The sequence below is a fragment of the Rhinoderma darwinii genome, chromosome 4, assembly GCF_050947455.1.
Source record: "Rhinoderma darwinii isolate aRhiDar2 chromosome 4, aRhiDar2.hap1, whole genome shotgun sequence".
Classification (NCBI taxonomy): Eukaryota; Metazoa; Chordata; class Amphibia; order Anura; family Rhinodermatidae; genus Rhinoderma; species Rhinoderma darwinii.
The window spans coordinates 67,882,555-67,906,515 of NC_134690.1; the positions used below are offsets into that span (position 1 = coordinate 67,882,555).

Here is a 23,961-nt window from a genome sequence, read left to right on the forward strand (position 1 = left end):
ACACGAGCTTCATGCTCAGCAAGGGATAAGGAGGAAATAAACTTGGTTTGTTTAGGACTCCAAATGTTGTCATGTGTGCATCATGAAATAAAATAATCGCTCTTTGAGACCAAAACCGGTTCCGCTCTTGAGACTTTACACACGTGATGCACAGTATGGCGCTTGAAATTTATTATCTGTCCCAAGCAATTTCCAAAAAAAAGAGAAACTGATGTGCAGGTCCCTTCTAGAAAAGAGATAAGGTTTTCTTTTCTTCTAACTGTTACTTTGAGTTTGTATAAAGCAAAAGACTGTGTAAAAATGTGTAAAAAGAAGGAAATAATATCAGCTTCAAAATGTTCTTATTTCAATGTAAATTGTATTTCACACCCAAGTCAACATAATTTAGGTTCCAGCAAGTCCATAAAATACTAAGAACACTATAACAGTACTGATAAACCATTGGACAACAATAAGACATAAGAAAAGTAACAAATAATAATGCAAGACAGTTGAGGATTTAAGAAGAACCACTATCAAATAATAAGGACAACATCTAATATATAAATATATGTTGTGTGAGGGGTAACTTGAAAAGCTTGGGCCGCAATGCAAATTCTGTATCAGGGCCGCTGACTATCACACGTCATTTGTAGTATTGGTCTCCCAATATTGGGCAAGGGGATGCAGAGATACCTTTTAGGACCCCCACAGGCTCCAGGGGACAGGAAGCAACATCAACATTTGCACCCCCTATCCTATAGTAACACCCCTGTATATTGTTAAAAACTGTAGTTCTATTAGTACTAAATGTATCTTTTTAAAGTTTTATCATCTTTATTACTAGATATTTAGTCAATCCTTAACAGATACAATAGTAAAAAAGTTACACAAACATGGAACAAACACACAATAATGCCATGGATAGACACGTCTTCATTTATCCAGTAGTAACAAAACAAAACGAACATGGAACATCATTCCTTTTAGAACATGCACAAGTTATACATTTATATCATCGTTTATGAATGTCATTTGAGACTCATTTGTATTGTGGTGATACATTCATTTTTACAGATAACATATATTTAGGGAATGTTTTTTGTAGAAAATAAGAAGTTTGCATGTTCATGTTGGGAGACAAGGGAAATCACAGCTTTCAATATGCCTGTGAACAAGGAGTATAACAGTACCTACCTACAGAGACTCTGGATAGGGGGCATCACATGCTACTATAACCTGAGCACCCAGAGCTGTCACCACCGATCTTACAGTTTGCACTTAACCCTATGGATAGACACTATACAGGACGTACTACATTCCCCATATTTAGGCACTGTATAATATATTGTGGGCACTATATAGTATAAGGTAAGGGAAATAATCAAAGGTACTGCCCAGGCAATTAACCACCCTGCAGGCCCTTTCACATGGGCCAATGATTCGGCAAACTAGCATTCATATGAACTCTCATTCCCGATCATTGAACTGTGTAAACAGGGCAACGATCAGCCGATAATCGGGGAAACGCTTGTTCATCTTCTGATCACATCTTTTTTGCAGCTAAAAAAATGGTCGCAAATTCGTCCTCACATCTCCCTGTGTAAACAGAGAGATGTGCTGCCGACATGATGAAAATGCATGTGGTCGAGCCATCGTAGTAACAATTGTTTGTTTCCATACTAAACGAACATTGCTCCGTTCTAAGGGAGCAACGAGCACCGATCGATAAGCTGCATTGTCGATCACCGCTCGTTTTAAAAGTGGTAAACACGGGCAATATCTGCCCATGTAAAACCACCTTAAGGCTGGACCTGCCCACAGATATAACCTGTGTCATTGTGTCTTCAAAACTAGTATGCTAGTTCTTGGTTATCAGTGAGTGCCACATCTTGCTGAAGCTTCTCCTGGTGACTGATAGGTAGCAATTGACAAAGGAACAGTCTAGGTATTCTCAGAGAAGACCTTTGTCCAGTGGCACCATTAAAAAGCCACCGTTATGCAAACATATATTCTATTCTATGTGGTGAAATTATGAGGTAAACTACATAAAGACTGAACGTTAATGAAGCTGTTGGTAGGAAAGGTATTGGATAAACTGTTTTAGAAAGATTTTCGAAATCCTGCAAATTTGGTAGATTATGGAAATTCTTTTCTCCTTACTGTACTTATATCACACCATTGCTTTGTTAGTATTGCTACTTTCTCATTAGTTTTTCTTTCATTTCAGATAATAAAAATTCTTCAAATACAAAGAAACAGGATTTGGCATTTGGCACCATCACAGCAGTAATAATCTCTTATAATTAATTATCTAGAATGTATTACCCATAAGTGATTTAAAAGTTCTTTGAAATTCTTATTTCCTACCTAGTGAATATTTTGTTGTTTTTAAATACTTCTGTTCTGTTGTAACTTGTCAGAAAGTTTTCGCATAAATGTCTCTTAAGTTTATACATTCAACCTTTCAATTTACATTAGTGAAGCTGTCTCCAGTTTATACAGAGCTCCTATCTAGAAGATGCTCATATTAAAGTGTTGCAGTTTGGGGGTCCATTACAAAGCACATGTCATGCTAAATATGGTACCCCCTAGCCAGATTAGCTGAGAGGCCACTGCATCTCCATGTCAATAGAAGTCGCAGCCATGGCCACATTGTGTATTATGGGCAATCAAGTTGGAAGATACCATCATTTACATATTGCACATTTTTTTGAACGGCGCCCCATATAGGAGTCGATTGAAGTACATCTTCATCAGCATCTTATAGATGCTCTTTATTAAGAAGACTGTTGGGCAGATTCCCTAAGTTTAAAACTTGCCTGCATCTGTTTATAGACCAGCAAGCAATTTGTCTCATTGACATTTCTCCATCTGAATAAAAGCGTACCTAACTTTCCAGGTGACTTTTCAGAATAAGCTGTCATATGTGTGTACATAAGAAATAACACTGTCCTGGCCATTATATGACTTTTCAATTCTCAGTTTTCTCTGAGCTAAAGGGTGGAGTCTAACTGATATCATGTCTTCTATACACTGCACATATAGAGAGTAAGAGATTCTGCTACCCAATCACCCTGAGAAGGAGCAGCATGGAGTAGATTATACAGCAGTAAGGAGCAGTGTAGCTGTGACTCAAGCACTGGGGTGAGCTAGAACACTTACTAGAAGCTGCTGCAGCGTCTCTCCCTCTGTCTTTCTTTCAGTATAATTTTCTTTTATTCGCTTGTTCTATTGTTTTTGAAAAGTTTGTTGAACTTTTGTGACCATTTAAAGGAGCATATCAGAAAATAAGAGTTATTCTTTGTACAACAAAAAGGTATCCCCTGGAAGTAAACAACGAAGGTTCTTATTGAATGAGTGCAAGAAGAGATCTTGAATAAAAAGGAATTGGCAAAATAAAATATATTTTTATAATGAAAAGTTCTACAATATTTCCAATTAACTTTTTGCACCAATTGTTCCCTGTTTTCAAAATCTCTGCTTTCCGTGATCTGTCATTTGATAAAAACCTTCATTGTTTACTACAAGTACATAAAAATCTCTTCTGGTCTTGTAATGAATACACAGGTGCTGGGATCGTTACAGTACAACTATCAGAAGTGTGTCTTGTAACGAGCCAAGCACCGGTGCGTCATCCCCTGGAAGTAAGTAAAACAATGTAGGTTCCTAATGAATGACTGCAAGCAAAGATCTTAAAAACCATAAGGAAATTATACAGATACAAAGTAAATTGGAAAGTTATACCACTTTTCATTAGGCTAAGTTCACACTACCATTAGTATAGCTTAACTTCTCTTCCGTCAGAGGAAGAGAGGATCAAAACATTAAATGGAAAGTAACAGTTTCGTTAGAATTACCATTGATTTCCATGGTAATACTTTTGTTTCAGTTGCTTTCCGTTTGTCTCCATTCGCTAGGTTTCCATTTTTTTTTTGACGGAAGCAAAAGTGTAGTCTGCAGAACTTTTGTTTCCGTGAAAAAAACCCTGAAACCTAGTGAAAGTAGACAAAGCAACTGAAACAAAAGAACTACCATTGAAAACAATGGTAATTCTAATGGAACCGTTGCTTTCCGTTTAATATTTCGATCTTCTCTTTCTCTGATGGAAGAGAGGTAAACGTCTACTAACGCTAGTGTGAAAGAAGCCTTATCCAAAGAATAACTCTGGTTTGTTGAAACCTAAAAACATGATAGTTAGCAAGTGACAGCAGAGACACTCCCTATTTATCTGCAGAGAATATGTCTTCAGAAAGGAACCAATACCAATTTTTTTTATGGGATAAAATTATTTACAGTAAGTGAAATATAGAGTTTATATTTAGTATTACCATTAAGCATTCTTATCAGTACATACATCTTTACAATATATATATCAATCTTTTAGTTATGGTTTTAATACTGAAATAGAACCTAAAATTATAAATTGTAAGAAATAATTGTGTTTTCTTTTACCACTTGCTTGAGGCTCTTATCTGTAAGCCAACATCTGATATAAAAGTGATATACAAGGGTAAACTGAAGAAAGTAATGTGTATACATGTGGTTCATTATGAAACACATTATAGATGAGGTTAAAGGAGCCTGCACAAGAAGAAAACTGGGAATGAAAGGTCCCCGAGGCTTTCCATTACCTGACAACAATATGTATGGAGGCAAGTCCTACACACAGTCCATACACTTATAGTAGTGCAATAACAGACTACAACAGTCCTGGCTCTTTGACCTTGTATTTTAATGTCATTCACATTAACTGTACAACATCAGAAACATACAATTCATACAACAATATTTTGTATCCAAATGACTATTTTATAAATGGATCCGACCAGGACGAGCAGTGTAATCCACAAGTAACTAAGGTAAGGACATGTACAGAAAAATACATTCATGGTCCCTGTATCCGGAATTCCACATCAATATTATATGAATATTCATAGAAATGTTATTACATAATGGTAATGGATACAATAGCTATGTACATATGAAATCTTAGAAATACACATGAATAATAAAAAATTTGTACATAAAACAAAAAAATCAGGAAGACTTTCCACAAGCTGGTGATGTACAGAACAATTCACTTAATCACATGTGATCATACAATAGGGTCATGTTTATATCACACCTATAGTCTACAATACAGTATCTACAATGTTAGATGTAAAAAAATTACAAGTTTTTTTTACACAGTTTATTGAACTTGTTCACGAAAGTCCACAGCACCGCCTCTATCTGTGGTAATGAGTGGGAAAAAATACGCCTACTATATTTTATTAGGAAACTCATTTTTCTATAGCTCACATGTAAAGTTCTCGACACGCAGCAAGTCCCAAAACATGGAAGAATTTGACCTAATGCATCATGAAACCTAACACTGTCCCAACATTACATCTCTACAGCACAATGGAGAGCACTGGCCAAGAGTCCTTACAGTCCTTGAATACAACACCCATTTGTAGATATGAAACCTCCCACCAGAGCGCAGAGTACATCTAGAGTGACCAAGTGGAATCAGTGAAGACCCAGCTCTTACCTCTTCCATGTTGGAAGTGCATCTTGTCTTCATCTGGGTCTTGCTTTGCTTTGATATAACCACAGTGCCTATAAAAAAAAAACGTAAACATATACAAATATATTAAACTTAAAGTGTTTGCAGATATATGGCTTAACATGTATGCAACAAGCTTTTTTTTCCTATTTGCCCAAATCTGCTGGGGTTCTCAAAACAGATTTTGGTTCCATGTAGCAGTGGAACATTGATAAACAACTCAGTATAGAGTCATGGATGAATGAAGATCACCGTAAGAAGTCGTAACAATATAATGCTATTGGATGCTATTTCCGTTATTAAGGCGTGCCGCAATGTATGGAATGCTTCGAACAAAGCACTCTGTACACTGGTCATGTGACTTTGCCCATTAACTGTGTAAGCAAATTATTTGGTCAGTATCGGACCCACCTTTAGCCCACCAGAGAGTCCACTTTCCATCCATACAGAACATGTGCACGTCCACTTTAATTGCATCATAATTCTGTTGAGCCTTAGCCCATTGGAAGATCCTCTGGTACTCAGGTGGGCCTATCTGACCCTGGATAAAAGCTGTATAAAAGCAACCTAATCATACAGGCAAGTAGAAGCGAGACAATGGAGGTGTGTTGAAGGGACAGGCCCTCGTCTGTCCTGCAGTGTAGGCACACCGGGCCAACATCCGGGGAGATGGGTTTGGGAGAATGGCTTCCAGACCGGAGGAAGCGCTTATTCCTGGACATTCTGCTCAGTAGTGGGTAGCTACCACAGTGACTGGCGGAGGCGCTCCATCGCCCTGCATTGGGCAATGTGAGTTCAGGCGTGACCTCTCTGCGGGTGACTCCAGCGGGATTGACGTCCCCAACCTCAGTTTAACTGTCTGCTTCATACAGAAGAGAAACAGTTGTCGTTGTAATCCAGTAAACAGTTATCCCAAGAATCTATGTCAACTCTTGTCTCACGTAAACAAGAATAACACCTGCTTACAGATGAATAGGCATCATTTTTTTAATGTCAAATGTATTTGACAGGTTGAGCAATATTGCATAATTAATATATGGAATCAAATACAAAAAAATATCCTTTCGTCATTAAAGAAGACCTGTAACCTCTTCTGACAGGTCTCTTTTAGTAAATACTTGCATTCCCTATGAAATAACAATCCTGGAGTATTTGTTCTTAGAACTCTGCATTGTTCTGTTCCTCTGTTATTTCTCTTAGAAATGTATAAATAAATTGACAACTTGGTGTTACCAGGTGAGGGGGGGGGGTCCCTACACAGACTGACAATGACCAATCAGTGCTGACAGAGGGAGACTGTATAGGGAACACGCCCCTGTGACAACATGAATGGTAAAACCCAGTTGTCAATTTATTCATAAATTTCTAGGAGGAATAATAGAGGAACGGTACAATGCAGAGTTAAATGAAAGTATGTTCCAAAATGTTATTTCATGGGAAATACAAGTATTTACTTAAAATAAACAGTACATGTCAGGGGAGCTGGCTGATCCCCTTTAAGCTATATCCTACATATATCACACATCAGGAATAATGCTTCCTGTATTTCAAAAATTAAGATGTAGAAAAGCTGACATTTAACTCTTTAGGGCTACATTTGTATGCATTATGAAAACCTTTAAGACATGTATTCCTATGCAAAACCACAATTAAATGTGTTGCATGGTTTATAAAATTTATTTTTAAATACCCTATAAGGGAATACTGAGTCATATAAGGAATCCCTCAAACAGGAAACCTATCTATTAGCTATAGTGGCGAGAGACTGGGCTCCATGTAATGCTTCATTTCCCCTCTAGTCATGCTGCTGGGGGATTAAACATCTCGTTGAAGCTCAGCTCTGCTACATCTGTAGGAAAAATGCATTTAACAGTAGAGCTTCCTGAGCAATTCAGCAGCACCCAGCCAGCTGTCTTGATCATATAAGGCCTTGCATCTCAGAATAAGGATCTCCATCCTATACACACATAGGGTAAGAACCTCGTCTTTTCAATTGAAGTATATAATGCTGACATCACTCATAGCTCATACACATGAATTGGGACTTTTTTTTGTCTATGAGTATAAATAATGTGCATTAAAGTCCCTTAACTATGAGTCACTAGGTCCAGGCTTTGGCAAGACCCATCAGTAAGAAGTTAATGTGTGCCATATTTCTAAGCCTTCTCAGTATCTCCCTGTTGCTCCATTAAACCCAGTAAAATGTTAAAACAAAGACTTTAGGCAGTCGATGCTTTAATAGCTGGGCCCCAATTGTCCCCAGATGCCATTAACCAGAGTGACACATACAGTAATACATGGCCTACAATTTTACACCACAGATCGGATTACTCCTAAATGGATATTCTATAGCTGATAAGGTGATGGCAATAAAATCGAGGCCTGGCTGTTTCCCCAGGGGAAAGTGTTAACATGCTGGATTTACACAGTGGTAAATCTTCCTCGTGCCCCTCTGTGTGTTATGTCAAGAGCTGCAGAAATCTCTTTCCTCTGCACATGGATCTGGCTAATTGTTTCTGAAATGTACACCTCTCCAAATCCCCGTGTAATGCAGCATAATTCTAGAGCATCCGAAGCCCTTCCTAAATTATTCATCCGACGCTGATATCACACACCCCTTACGTGTTGGAACTTGAACATTTAAGCCGTGTATCAATTGCCCATTAATCTCCTATATACTCCTCTACTTTATCTGTCATCATTTTTTACACATTGCAATATGCTCTCCATTTCTTATTCTCCTTCCATTTCTGTACCATTACTTTCTTCAATGTCATCAACATATAAGACAATACATTAACCTGTAACCCACAATTTTTTAGTTTAGCAAAATTTTCTTAAAATAGAATTTAAAAACTGGAGGTAGTTTTCTAAAAATATAAAAAAGAAATAAACAATAATTACTTTAGGAGTGATCTTAACAGTGGCGTAGCTATCGCTGTAGCAGCCATAGAGGCTGCTATGAGGCCTGCGGCATGGGGCCCATGACCCCGCCCCCATGGCCGGAAACTGCGCTAGCAGCCGCTATGGCTGCTACAGCGCGACGCCACTGAACACTACGGCAGAGAAGGGAGGTATCTCGCCGCTCTGCCATTAAAGGTGTTGTTCATACAGAACATATGTATCCCCTATCCACAGGACCACCAGCGATAAAGAGAACGGTGGACCGAAATTCCCCCAAAGTTCTCCATGAGAGAACTCAGACTTCCGAGGTCTGTTTCGGCAGCTCCATAGAAACGAATGGAGCACCGGTCACGCTTGTGCGCATTCATAAACAAGCGCTCCTTTCATTTTTATTGAGCTGCTGGACGCAGAACCCGTCAGTCCGAGGTTTCTCATGGAGAACTTTGGGGGAGTTTTGGTCCCCCATTCTCCTTATCGCTGGGGGTCCCAGCGATCACACATGTATCCCCTATCCTGTGGATAGGGGATACATGTATTTTGTGGGAAAAACTATAGGCTACAGGTCGCTTTTTTTTTTGGGGGGGGGGTTGGGGCTGTATGGCGTTATCTACAGGGGGCCTGTATGGTGCTATATACAGGGGGTTGTATGGTGCTATATACAGGGGGGCTGTATGGTTCTATATACAGGGGGGCTGTATTGTGCTATATACAGGTAGGCTGTATGTTGCTATATGCAGGGGGGCTGCATATTGCTATATACAGGGGGGCTGTATGGCACTATATACAGGGGGCTGTATGGTGCTATATGCAGGGGGGCTGTATGGCGCTATCTACAGGGGGGCTGTATGGCACAATCTACAGGGGGCTGTATGGTGATATATACAGGGGGACTGTATGGTGCTATATACAGGGGGCTGTATGGCGCTATATACAGCGGGGCTGTATGGCGCTATATACAGGGGGCTGTATGGTGCTATATACAGGGGGACTGTATGGTGCTATATACAGGGGGGCTGTATGGTGCTATATACAGGCAGGCTGTATGGTGCTATATACAGGGGGGCTGTATGGTGCTATATACAGTGAGGGGACTATGGCCCTATCTACAGGGGGCTGTATGGTGCTATATAGAGGGACGGGGCTGTATGACACTATCTACAGGGGGGGCTGTATGGCGCTATCTATAGGGGCTGTATGGCGCTGTCTACAGGGGGGGCTGTATGGTGCTATCTACAGGGGCTGTATGGTGCTATCTACAGGGGTACTGTATGGTGTTATCTACAGGGGGCGCTGTGTGATGGAATCGACAGGGAGGCACTATCTACAAGGGGGGGGGGGGGTTGTGTGGCACCCAGGGGAGGTGGTTCCCAGTCAAAAGTTTGCTATGGAGCCCAGTCTTTCTTAGTTATGCCCCTAGATCTTAACATAGATCAGTGATGTAGGAGCAATCTCATATCCCCATCCTTCAATGGGTTGTCTACAAACTAAATTTTCAAATATATTATTAGCATAATTTGAGGTTATGGTGGACCCTCCTTTATTATCCAGAGAGAAGAGCCGCTACAAAGAGCTTCTCTCACTCTCCGGATGACCCAGCAGGTGTATACATGGAAAGCTTGCTGATTTCAATGGGCACTGTGTAATGCTTCATTCCCCCTGCGGTGGCGCTGTAAGAGATTTGAACACTTGCTGCTGCGTTCACTCACTGATTACAGCTGATCGCTAGGGGTCCCAGCAGCAGGATACCATGCAATAAGCTTATTGTCTGGAGACCCTGTTCCAAAGCGAACAACCCTTTTAATGCCTGGGCCGGTTACAGGAAAGGCAAAAGGGGCAATTGCCCTTGAGCATCCACAACTTAGGCACCCGATTAAGGGGACTAGTATAGCAGGGGCTGAACTACAAGCAGTGTTTTAGACACATTTTGGCTCTATATAGTATAAATTGAAGTGCCATTGTTGTATTGCTGCTACTGTTTCTAGTCATACAACCCTGAGCTGTAATATGACCATGTGCATGAGAACTTAGTTTGAAAGGGATTTTCCATATTCTCCACTTCCTCCCTTGTGGCTGACATAGACTACCTGGTCTCCCATTGACTACTGGTCAGAACCGGAAGACCTGTATAGGGATTATAACAATGATTCTGTAGGGTTGCTTAACATTTACTATGGAGGTACTGATATACCAGTATATACTGGGGACAAAGTAATTTACGGTCTTACAAAGTTGAAAGAAGGCAATCAATACAATACTACTTTCAAACTCATCATGTCATATGACAAGTATAATAAATATGTAATATATAATTTTGTTCTTCTATAGAAAACGTACATAGGTCTGTGCAAACATGGTCTATATTTTTGTGCAGTAAACTGAACTGCAGACTTCAGTGGTTATAGCGCTCAATAACAATAAATAAATCCACAGGAGGTCTGAACTGTGGTGCTCTCAAGACTACTTCAGTGGTTTACATCCTGCGGGGGTCTATTACGGGGTCTCAGTGCTGACAGTCTATACTCATCTGACCATCACTGAGGCAGATGATTGCAATCACAAGTGTGTACCCCCTGCTGCTTCATTACCCAGAAACCATCTGCAAGACTCTAGTAAATACAAAGAAATCAGAACAGAAGAGGAAGCAGGAAGAAGGATATATCCACAATGTAGATATGGACACAAACGAAAAAATATTAGGAATACACTACGATGATGATGAGTTGAAAACATTACTGACCAAAAACAAATATTTTTTTATTTAAAAGCTTAGAAAAGTCAAATGCGAAGTATCAACCAACAAAAACATCAACCAATAAAGTCAACCAATTGTTGAATTTTTCCCGGATGTGTCGTCTAGGATCATCTCTGGAAGTCCGTACAGTTTTGAAGTGCTCTGGAGATTTCTGACATTCTTATTATCTACTATTGTCAGCAAATGTTAACATGGTGCTAGTGCATTGAGTTCCCTGATTCTATGTATAGGTATGCAATGTCATTCACCGAACAGAGAATGAGTAAAGTATATTGAAGTCTTAAGGCCCTTTTACATGACCCAATAATCGGGCAAACGAGCGTTCACAGAACGCTCATTCTTGATAATTGCGCTGTGTAAATAGGGCAATGGTTGGGCAATGAACGAGCAAGCGCTCGTTAATCGGCGGATCATATAGTTTATGCAGCATGAAATATTATCGTTGTCGGCAACACAGCTCCCTGTGTAAACAGAGGAACGTGCTGCCAACATGATGGAAATGTATGGGGACGAGCAATCGTAGTTAACAAGTGCTCGTCCCCATACATAGCTCCTTGTGAAAAGAGCAAACAAGCGCCGTTCAACAAGCCGTCTCGTTGATCGGCGCTCATTTACACGGCTCATGTCGGGCCGTGTAAGAGGACCCTTACGCACGTCTTATTTTATTCACTGACACAGTATATCCGTAATATTCTACTACATCCTACATCAGACATGATTTTCCACAAGTCCACAGTAATAACCATACACAGGCACATTTTTCAGCATGTCTGATTGATCGATCATCAGCCATCAGTTTATTACCACAAACACAAAGGAGATAATTGATAATTTATCAACATTTCTACACCAGCTTTCTGGCGTAGAAAAGTCACAAAAGGTCCAACAGGTCACTAGTTGCAGTGCAAATTGCGACTTTTGGTCTTTTCCGCCAGCCTCGCCACTTTGGTGGGAAGGGGTTCGTCGCCTCAGGGAAAGAGGGCATGACCACCGAGGTCCGACAAATTTATTATAATTAATGCCAGAAAACTGGTGTAAATTATAGTGTAAATCAACAGTACATATGTCAGCTCCTAGCTGGCGTAGATTATCCTCTATGGGGCATAAAAAGGTAGGGGCCCACGCTCAGCCTCGTACCTTGCACCCCAGACTAACCTCTCCCAATGGATAGTTAAATAAAAAATAGAAATTCAAACAAAATAAAAATGATACACGCCTCACCGCACCTCTTCTCTTCGGCTCCTTCATTATTCCAGCATGCCTCATACTACGTAATGACAGACAGCCGAGTAGCACTGATTATGTTGAAGTGCTGCATCGCATATAAGGTCCTGATACTACTCAGTGTCTGGTCCTTGTACCAGCCGCGCTGGAGTGATGAGGGAGCCGGAGGAGAGAAGAGGAGCACTGAGGAGAGTATTTGGGGGCGGGAATGTATGGCCGAAAAATGCAACACATTTATTAAGATATATATGTGTCAGAGTTTACTCCAACTTTTCATTCTATTAAGGCTGGATTCACACGACCATGTTACGTCCGTAATGGACGGAACGTATTTCGGCCAATAATCCCGGACCGAACACAGTGCAGGGAGCCGGGCTCCTAGCATCGTACATAACTATGATGGTAGGAGCCCGGCTCCCTGCACTGTGTTCGGTCCGGGATTAGCGGCCGAAATACGTTCCATCCATTGCGGACGTAACATGGTCGTGTGAATCCAGCCTAAGACTTGTGTATGAAATGCCCGTCTTACTAAATTACCCCATGGATTAGTGAAATGCTTGTTATGAACAAAGAGTAGAAAGATAGTAAAGAATGGAGAAGTCCCCACAGTAAAGATTAAGACGGGTACTCCAGCCACACGTCTTGACCAGGAAATGGCCCAACTCTTGTTTCAACGCCTTCCCACCTCTGGTTGAAAAGATAGAGCAGAACCTTCTTAATTCTTCGAAGAAGACCATCTACCTATGTGGGAATCTGTCCACGTCTACCTCCTCCACAGACAATAAAAAATTAGCAAACAAGGGTTAAGAGGTTGGGTTACATTTCTATTCTATAATGCATTGAAGTAAGGTGGGGACATTGATGTCCAGGCCGTGAGGTGTGATGATAATAACTAGAATCATGTTGATTTTTGCTATTGTCTTCTCTATGTACACCCTTGCAGAGATGCCAAAACCAGCAACAGAGGATATCTATAGCCCTGTATTACATATAATAGACACACTATTCTCGTTTTGATCCAGGACATGAAATTCCCTACAGTTTTCTCTTTCAAGAATTGTTTGTTTACATCATCACAAGATATAACTTACTTCTTATCTATAAAATACCAATAGGAGTTTCTGCTGTGTATGAATGGTAGCGGCGTTCCGAACAATAACAAATAAATGTCACAACCCGCTTTATTATCTCCAGTATTGAATCGGAGACTTTGTGAGCTCTGTTTTATTAATAGCTTTACCTCACACTATAAATTCCATGTGAAAACACACAGCTTCTCTGTGATTCCAATCAATGGCCGTGATACCATACGATCCGCGGTGGATGTGTGAAGGATGCCAGCTGGGGCAGTTTTATTAGCATACACCTCATCATATCTGCATGTTATAGTGTGTCTGCAGTCACAGCAGGACAGCGTAGGGGTGTTAATCAGTTTTTACCACCCGTTAATGAGACTCTTCTCTACAGGGAAATTGATTTTCGTTTGGCTGGCTTCTTCTCGTAGACAGATCCTTCACTATTACATAGGACTACTCATCATGTAGTACTCATTAAATAAATACATGTGCCTTCTCTTAGACCATACTGCAGACCCCGGGCCATGTAAGCCGTCTTGCATCATTATTTCTGAGACTCTACTGTAGGTATCAGGTGCATGTACCTAATGAAGTGGAACATCTCAAGAATACTTTATCTATGGAGTTGACACACATGTGAATTGCTGTTTAGACTGAATGTTAAGACCAACATTGGAAGTGCACTCCATATGCCTCTAGGGTATAAAATGAGCAGGTTGTAGCATGTTCTATGTCTCCCTACACCTGAAGTAACTCTCACAGTCATAGTACCATCTGCATACCATGGGGTGGATTTAGCAACCTTTCTATGCATTGTAAATTGACCTTTTTACGCCGCCCCTTGCCTCTTTTGCGGAAATGGGGCATGTCTTTGCACAAGGGGACGGCCTGACAATTTCTTTTAGACTTTACACCACAAAACTGATGTAAATTATAGTGGATTTCGTTTTGTGGGGCGTAGCAAGTAAGAGGCCAGTGCTGAGCCTCGTAAGTTGCCACCCCGGCTGATTGGGCAACCACCCTAACCCCACATCAGACAATTTAAAAATAAATAAATTTCACCTTACGGTTCCTCTTCTCCCCTCTGGGTCCCCTCAGCATGATATAGCTTACGCAACGTACTGGCGTCGGGCAGCGTCGGGACATTGTATTTGACGCAGCACTGATGACATTGAGTGCCTTTTTGCATATAAGGTCTTGAAGCTGATCATCGTTAGGACATTGTATGAGCCGCCCTGGAATATTGAGGGGTCCCGGAGGGGAGAAGAGGAGCAGTGAGGTGAGTATGTGTTTTTTTATATTTCATATTTCCGTTGCGGAAATTCTGAAGCGTATATGGTACGTGGGAACCTGGCCTAATGGGGAGAAATATGGGATAATGGGGATAAATTTGTTTTGTTGCGGTTTTATCTGAGTTTTTTAGATTCTGCTGCAGATTTTCTGTTGCAGAAAATCTGCAGTGTATCCTGTGTGTGGGAACTTACCCTTAGGCTGGGTTCCCAAAGTGCAGATTTGCTGCAGATTTTACCTGCATTTTGAACGCCAATAGCAGAATTGGATCCAGGAGAACAGACCTATAAGGCTTTTCTCTATATATTTCTTCTGTTTAGGTTCCATTTCTGATTTTGACTTAAAAAATACATGCAAAATCTGCAGCAAATCTGCACTGTGGGAACCCAACCTAAGTGAACAGGCTCTTTTTGGTGTGCTGTAATAGTTATAAATCAATCTGATGTCTCCCTCTCCTCTTCCCCTCATGCTGGTTCACTGAGACATTGATTGAAAAAATAAAGCTGCATCCCCCTCCTCCCCTCTACTCCCTATTATATATATACTGTTTTACACTAGACAGGTTTTGGGGGGATTACAGAGATTTCTGAAAGCCGGGAACTGCAGGCTGCTGGAAGGTGAGGAATATGCCACTTTTATATATAGATATATCTAATACATATATTACTTCCTTGACTTCTGTCTGCTGCTGGTTTACACAAACAGAATTATAATGATTGGTATGCATTAAAACAGGGGAGGAATTGTTGTGCAGGGAATTTGTTATCCCAATGCTTGCCATCTTTATTAATCAAATTGTTTCTTGTCAAACTTTGGGTAACGCCCATATATTAAAGGGGTTATCTGGGTCAATAAAATTAATGGCCTATCCTTAGGATCGGCCATCAATATTGGGTATAGTGGGGGTCCGACTGTCAGCACCCCCACCTATCAGCTGTTTGAAGGGGCTGCGGCGCTCGCACAAGTGTTGCAGCCTCTTCATTGTTTACATGGTCCCACTTTCTGTTCATACTTGCACGCGCTGTGCTTCGACCCCTTCAAAATGCTGATCGTCAGGGATGCCAACATTCGGACACCCACCCTTCTAATATTAATGACCTATCCTAAGGATAGACCATCAAATTTAATAACTCGCATAGCCTCTTTAAGAATTAGTCTAACCACTTTGATATACCTCAGATTATTCACATTGGGGGCATTACTAGCAAATATCACAGTTCCAGGTAAGAATTCAGCTCCTGCCGCATTAGACTCTTAATATAGACATGAATATATGTGACCCTGTATGCCTTTCTCTGTTTTCTAACTAATACATAACTCTCATGAGGTTTGAATTTATTGTCTTCGACTGGATTTTGACAAATTGAAATGTAATTTAGTTGGGTAGAAGACTGATTACTGTGACTAAGTCAGAGTATTGTGTGTGAATAGGCTCCCTAAGTGCTTTAAGGTTCACTTTTTACAATGCTCTGAATTATTTGTTTACAAGAACATTAGTCTTCTAATGCGACATAATTAAAAATGACTGCTCTTTATGAGGTGTACAGCGTTCTTCTCCATGTATCTTCATTACTTGTCTCCCAGACAATGAGATGTCTGTTTATTATAAATGTGTTTCGAATATTTTCATATACTCAGTTGTAGAGTAAAATATATAACCTAGAAAAGCCTTGACGCTTTATACCCACCAAACATTATAGGGGTTAGCAACTGAAATTCGAAGTCCTCTGATTTCTCTGATTTTTGATAGGTGTCATGCACATGACAGAACTGCGTATTAAGGAGACTATATAGAGACACATGTAGTCCCTACAGTTCTGTACTATGGAATCTTAGGCACCATATTACTAAAGTATTTTCCCCTGGAGATAATGCTTCTGGGGTAGTATATTTCCATAATATGACTTATTGCCACAATGTTTTTCTCTCAGATTCCATATGAATGTTAAAGAAAACAAATTCCATATGAAATCAGAGTCATATGGAGGTCAAAATTGGGTGTATAGACTTCTACGTATTATAGCTCCATAGATCTCTGGGCTTATACAGAGCCATAATATAGTTGTGTGCATGAGGCATTAGGCAGTGTTGCTCAGGCTCTATTCACATTGCGTTTAGGCTATCCATTCGACGTATATGTCGAGAAATTTTCCTGACATATACCTCCTGGCGGATGGGAAAATGACATCCATCAGGCCCATACGAGTCTTTGTTCACGTTAAAATGTAAGAGGGAGAAAAAGAGATGGAGAAGAGGATACGGCAATCCTCTAAGGTAATATCATTTTACAACACTTTATTGTAGTACATTGTGAGATATTTTTAACTTACCTGGTCAGGTTGTGCAAGTATAGACACAATGCACCGTTTCTCAGGATGCCGGCTGTCACCCGCTGCTATCCCTCGGGTAATATTTCTTGTTCCCAGGGAGAACTCATCATTCGGAGAAAGCAGGAAAAATCACGGCGCCACGACGCCAGGCGAATAAGTATCCCCCATAGATGTCTTTTTCACTTTATAAACGTTATATTGCAGGACTACGCGCTTCAGGACCGGACAGGTCCCTTCATCTGGTACATGCAATAGTGCAGAAAAGGTGAATTACTATATACTTTAAAAAACCGGGAAGAAAAAACCGGGAAACAAAACTGTAAGGCCTAATGCACACGGCTGTAGCCATGTGCACGGCCGTGATTTTCAGGTCGGGCGGCCGCGGACTGTCACCCGCGGGCCGTGCGCATTAATTTCCATGAGCCTGGACCGCAAAATACGACCGTAATAAGACATGTCCGTTCTTTTTGCGGTCCAGGCTCCTGGGCCATGCACGGACCGTGGAAACCACGGAAACCACAGTCGAGTGCATGGGCCCATTGAAATGAAATTTGCGAGTGAATTGCGGCCGCAAAAATATGTTCGTGTGCATGGGGCCTTACACTTTTAATTTAAAAAAAATGTAAAACAGTTTTGTTTCCTGGGTTTTTCTTTTTTAAAGTATATAGTAATGCACCTTTTCTGCACTATTGTATAAACCTGATGAAGGGACCTGTCCTGTCCTGAAACGTGTAGTCCTGCAATAAAACATTTACAACGTGAAAAATACATCGATGTGGAATACTTACTTGCCTAGCGCCGTGACCCGTAAAGCTGCAATTTTTTCATGATTTCTTCTAATGATTTATTCTTGTTAGGCACAGTGGCATAACTACCTCTGTAGCAGCCATAGCGGCTGCTACGGATCCCGAGGCATGAGGCGGCCCATGCCGCCCACTGTCATGGGCCCTTATGCCCGGTGGTGCCGCTAGCAGCCGCTATGGCTTCTACAGCAGTAGCGGTGCCACATTCAATAGTATCTGCGTCCTTAGAACGCAGATACTATTGAACACTATGACAGAGCAAGGAGGTATCCCCCTGCTCTGCCATTGACTACAAGCCGTTCGGCCTGCTGCCTATTAGGTGCAGGTACAGGATCTCTGCGCAGGCCGGCGTGATAAAGTCACTGGATCACGTTGGTCTATGCAAGGATCCTGACGGCGTTGAAGGGGCTTGTGCAGAAGCTCCGTTCGTCGTGGAAACAGGACCAAAGTGAGTATAACATTTTTTGTTTTATTTGTTTGGGGGGCGCTATCTACAGGGGGTGGCTGTATGGCCCTATCTACAAGGGGAGCTGTATGGCCCTATCTGCGGGGGGGGGGGCTGTAGAGCGCTATCTATAGGGGGGCTTTATGGCAGTATCTACAGGGGAGACTGTATGGCACTATCTACAGGGGGCTGTATGGCACTATCCTCAGGGGGGCTGTATAGCAGTATCTACAGATTGGAGGTATGGTGCTATCTACAGGGGGGATGTATGGCACTATCTACAGTGGGGTGCTGTATGGCACTATCTATAGAGGGGCTGTATGGCACTATCCTCAGGGGGGGCTGTATGGCAGTATCTACAGATTGGATGTATGGTGTAATCTACAGGGGGGATGTATGGCACTATCAAAAGTGGGGGGCTGTATGGCACTATCTACAGTGGGGGGCTGTATGGTACTATCTATAGGGGGGCTGTATGGCACTATCTACAGGGGGGCTGTATTGTGCTATCTACATGGGCTGTATGGAACTATCAACAGGGGGCTGTATGCTACTATCTACAGGGGGAACTGTATGGTACTATCTACAGGGGGGCTGTTTGGTGCTCTCTACTGGGGGGCTGTATGGCGCTTTCTACAGGGGGCTGTATGGTGCTATCTACAGGGGGGCTGTCTGGCGCTATCTACAGTGGGGTGTATGGCACTATCTACATGGGGCTGTATGGTGTTATCTACAGTGGGGACTGTATGGCACTATCCACAGGGGGCTGCATGGCGCTATCTACAGGGGGTGTATGGCACTATCTACAGGGAAAGCTGTATGACACTATCTACAGGGGGGCTGTATGGTGCTATTTACAGGGGAGGCTGTATGGCACTATTTACAAAGGGGAGGTGGAGCGCTATCTACAGGGGGGCTGTATGGCGCTATCTACAGGGTGGAGGTGGGGGCACTATCTACAAGGGGGATTCATGGTACTTTCTACAAGAGGGGCCCTATCTACAAGGGGGGTGTTACACTGTCTACAGGGGGGGCTATAGGCAGAATCTATGGGGGGACACTATGTACAGGGGGGGGCTGTGTGTGGCACCCAGCAAAATGGACAGCAGTCAAAAGATTGCTAATGGGCCCAGACTTTCATGTTTACGCCCCTGGTTAGGCATATCAGCCAGGAACATTTCTCGGTGCATATGCTGAATGTACGCTGCAAACAGTGTGACTAGGCCCTCATGTACTGTTGTATAAATAAGGTTAAACAGGATCTATCATGGAGAAAGACCTCTTCAAATTGGGGCATCTTTTATTTAGAAAAAATATATATATATGCAATCCACAAATGGACGCCGCACTCCAGGGTATAATCCAATAAAAAGTTTTTATTCACCCAGTGTCCACTGAAGTAACATTTCAACCGCTCAATCAGAGCATATTGGCTTGAAAATGCTCTCATTGAGAGGGTGAAATTTTGCTTCAGTGGACACTGGGTAAATAAAAGTTTTTTATTGGATAATATCCTGGAGTGCGGCGTCCATTTGTGCATTGGATTTATGGTATAGGTGAAGTGGTCTTTTGCCTGGAAGCAAGCACCCGCCATTTAGGCCTTTCTTGCTGTGGATCAGTGGCGGATCCTCATGTGGGCGATTCGGGCGGCCGCCCGGCGACCAAGGCTCCCAGGGGGCCCAAGCACTAGCGTAGCTATAGGGGTCGCAGCGGTCGTAATTGCGACCGGGCCCCGAAGCCAGGGGGCCCACGGCACCCCGCACCACATCAATAAAAAGTTACTATAGTAACTCGGGCCCCTGTTACTATAGTAACATACTTTACTTACCTTCCTGGTTCCGGATCGCAGCGGAGGTCCTGATGTCAAGCGCTGTGCGCAGCGCATGACGTCACAGCGCTATGCGCCGCGCACAGCATCGAGACGACAGAACTCCCGCCGCGGCCGAAGAGGAAGGTAAGGTTAGCCTTGACTGGCGGGGTCCGACTCCCGGGACCCGCCAATCAGCTGTTTTGAAGGGGCCGCAGCACTCGTACAAGAGCTGCTCCCCTTCATTCCTGTCACTTCATTCCGGTCACACTGTGAATCCGTGTCGGCGATTCACAGTGTGAGCAAGTAGTGAAATGAAGGGGAAGCAGCTCTCGTACGAGTGCTGCGGCCCCTTCAAAACAGCTGATTTGCGGGTCCCGGGCGACACATCAGCTATTGATGGCCTATCCTGTGGATAGGCCATCAATGTTTAGGGACTGCACAACCCCTAAGCCTACGATGTATCAGGCTTAGGGGGCCCATGAGACAGGATCACAGATTGTGTGATCCTGTCTGCTGGGCCCTGTATCTAAGCCAATCACATGGTAGGCTTAGATACATGGTCCATGTGTGATCCTGTCTGCTGAGCCCTGTATCTAAGCCAATCACATGGTAGGCTTAGATACATGGCCCATGCGTGATCCTGTCTGCTGGGCCCTGTATCTAAGCCTACCACACTGTAGGTTTAGATACAGGGCCCCAGCACACAGTAATCTTATACTGTATAAGATTACTGTATGCTGGACCCTGTATCTTAGCCTACGTTGTGGTAGGCTTAGATACAGGGTCCCACAGACACTATAACACATGAGCCCTGTATCTAAGCCTAACACACGTGTTACTAATCATTTTTGTGTGTTTTCTTACAGTTTCGGTCGTTGGACTACGTCGGATTCCAGGACTACTTCGATGACAGCTTTTTTTTATTATCAATAAAATGGTTAATGAGGGCTGTGTGTTTTTTTTTTTATTTCAATAAAATATTTTTTCTATGTCTTTGTGGTTTTTTTTAAACTATATTACTACCGCCTTAGTAATGGCCGCCGGCTGATTGACGACGTCCATTGCTAAGACGGGGCTTAGTATTAGCCGGTGCAGAGGCGAACACTAACCCCCTTTATTACCCCGGTACCCACCGCCACCAGGGGTGCTGGGAAGAGCCGGGTACCATCCAGTACTCGACCATCTGTAGTGATGGTCGGCCACTGGGGTGGCTGCAGGCTGGTATTATCAGGAGGGGAAAGGCCAAAAACAGTGTCCCTTCCCCCCCTGGTAATGCTAGGCTGCTGCTGCTTTATTGTATCTGGCTGGTTATGAAAAATGGGGGGACCCCACGTCATTTAAAAAAAAAAATAATAATAATTAGAAAAAACTATGTCGTGTCCCCTCCAATTTTCATAACCAGCCAGATGCAACACAGCAGCAGCAGGCAGCATTACAAGGGTGGGAAGGGCCACTGTTTTTGACAGTCACTACGGATGGTCGGGTACTGGTTCGTACCCGGCTCTTCCCAGTACTCCTGGTGGCGGTGGGTACCGGGGTGATAATGGGGATTAGCGTAGCGTCTGCACCGGCTAACATTAAGCCCCGCCTTAGTAATGGAGGTTGTCAATCAGCCAGCGGCCATTACTAAGGCGGTGATAATAAAGTTTAAAAAGATACAAGCACATAGAAAAAATATTTTATTGAAATAAAAAAACACAACCCTCATTAACCATTTTATTGAGAATAAAAAAAACGCCATCATTGAAGTCCTCGAATCCAAAGTCCAACAACCGAACCTGTAAAAAAACACAAACACACAAAAATAATCAGTAACACATAAAGAAGCAAAATTATTATTCTTACCTATCCTGGGTCCAGCGCTGGAGACGCAATGTCAGCGAGCTGGGCCCTGTATCTAATCCAATCATGTGTGATACTGTCTGCTGAGCTGTGTATCTAATCCAATCATGTGTGATAGTGTCTGCTGGGCCCTGTATCTAATCGTATCTTGTGTGATACTGTCTGCTGAGCCACTGTATCTAATCCGATCATGTGTGATACTGTCTGCTGAGCCACTGTATCTAATCCTATCATGTGTGATACTGCCTTCTGAGCCACTGTATCTAATCCTATCATGTGTGGTACTGTCTGCTGAGCCACTGTATCTAATCCTATCATGTGTGATACTGTCTGCTGGGCCACTGTATCTAATCCTATCATGTGTGATACTGCCTTCTGAGCCACCGTATCTAATCCTATCATGTGTGATACTGTCTGCTGAGCCACTGTATCTAATCCTATCCATAGTTTACAGGGTCGTAGTGCTATAGATATGCTATGCTGTCTCATATACACACTTTTTTTTGGGCGGACACATATGTATTGGGGCTATTTCCCCTGACATTTTAAGCTCTGAGGGTATGTTCACACGGCAGCGTCTGTTACGGCTGAAATTACGGTGCTGTTTTCAGGAGAAAACAGCACCGTAATGGCATGTGCAGGCGTCTTTCGCTGCGTCCATTACGGACGTAATTGGAGCTGTTTTTCTATGGAGTCCATGGAAAACGGCTCCATTTACGTCTGAAGAAGTGACAGGCACTTCTTTGACGCGGGCGTCTTTTTTACGCGTCGGCTTTTGACAGCGGCGCGTAAAAAAAAATGACCGTCGGCACAGAACATCGTAAGACCCATTCAAATGAATGGGCAGATGTGTGCCGACGCTTTTGAGCCGCATTTTGGGACGTAATTCAATGCTAAAACGCCCGAATTACGTCCGTAAATAGGGTGTGTGAACCCAGCCTTAGTGACGCCCCCGGCTGCTAGTGCTGCATTGTTGGGTCACTTAGGAGACCCAGCGATGCAGCTGAAAGCTGCGGACCCTCGGCCATGAGAAGTTTGCGGGGGGGCCCAGTAAGAATTTTTGCATCGGGGCACATGAGCCTCTAGCTGGGCCCAAGGCTGCCCAAACCGCACATCAGTTAAAAAAAGAACTATCCAGCAGCTGGCTGCCGCATTGTTTCGGTCATCGGCGCCACCTGCTGATGAAGGGGAGCATGTGTACGGGGAGTCAATTTCGGCCAGGGAACAGGGAGCAGGCGGCACAGCAAATCAGCTGTTGAGAGCGGACTGTCAGAGAGAGTGATGGGCAGGTGCTGGAGTCTCCCTCTCTGACAGTCAGCTCCTCTGTGCTGCTGTGCACTGTCCAAGCCTCCAGCAGTTGCGTTATAATGGCAAGACTGCAAGTAGGAGGTGAAGGACCTGTGGTGACATCACAGTCACATGATCAAGGTCCTGGAGGCAGCACCCGAGCACAAGCACCGCAGAGGAAGAGACTGTGGTAAGTGTTGTTTGTGTATAGTAAATATAGTGTAAGTGTATATAGTGTGTGCTGTGTGTATAATGTCAGTCTATATAGTGTGTGCTGTGTGTATAATGTAAGTCTATATGGTGTGTGTGTGTGTGTGTGTGTAGTGGACATAGTGTAGTGTAAGTGTAAACAGTGTGTGATGTGTGTATAATGTAAGTGTATACAGTGTGTATAATGTAAGTCTATATAGTGTGTGCTGTGTGTATAGTGGATATAGTTTGTCTATACAATGTGTGCTGTGTGTATAATGTAAGTCTATACAATGTGTGTTGTGTGTATAATGTCAGTCTATATAGTGTGTGCTGTGTGTATAATATCAGTCTATATAGTGTGTGCTGTGTATATAATGGCAGTCTAGTGTGTGCTGTGTATAATGTCAGTCTATATAGTGTGTGCTGCGCGTATAATGTCAGTCTATATAGTGTGTGCTGTGCGTATAATGTCAGTC

General features: G+C 42.7%; 1 protein-coding gene across 4 annotated transcripts in view; it reads right to left on the minus strand.

Annotated features, from left to right (window-relative positions):
- The window catches only part of LOC142759217 (ephrin type-A receptor 3-like), a 228,025-nt gene that overhangs the window by 55,454 nt on the left and 148,610 nt on the right, over window positions 1-23,961 (minus strand). For all 4 annotated transcript variants that reach the window (XM_075861172.1, XM_075861173.1, XM_075861171.1 and 1 more), the window contains one exon: window positions 5,516-5,583. In XM_075861172.1, coding sequence (XP_075717287.1) covers window positions 5,516-5,583 — 68 coding nt within the window. The remainder of the gene's footprint in view (window positions 1-5,515; window positions 5,584-23,961) is intronic.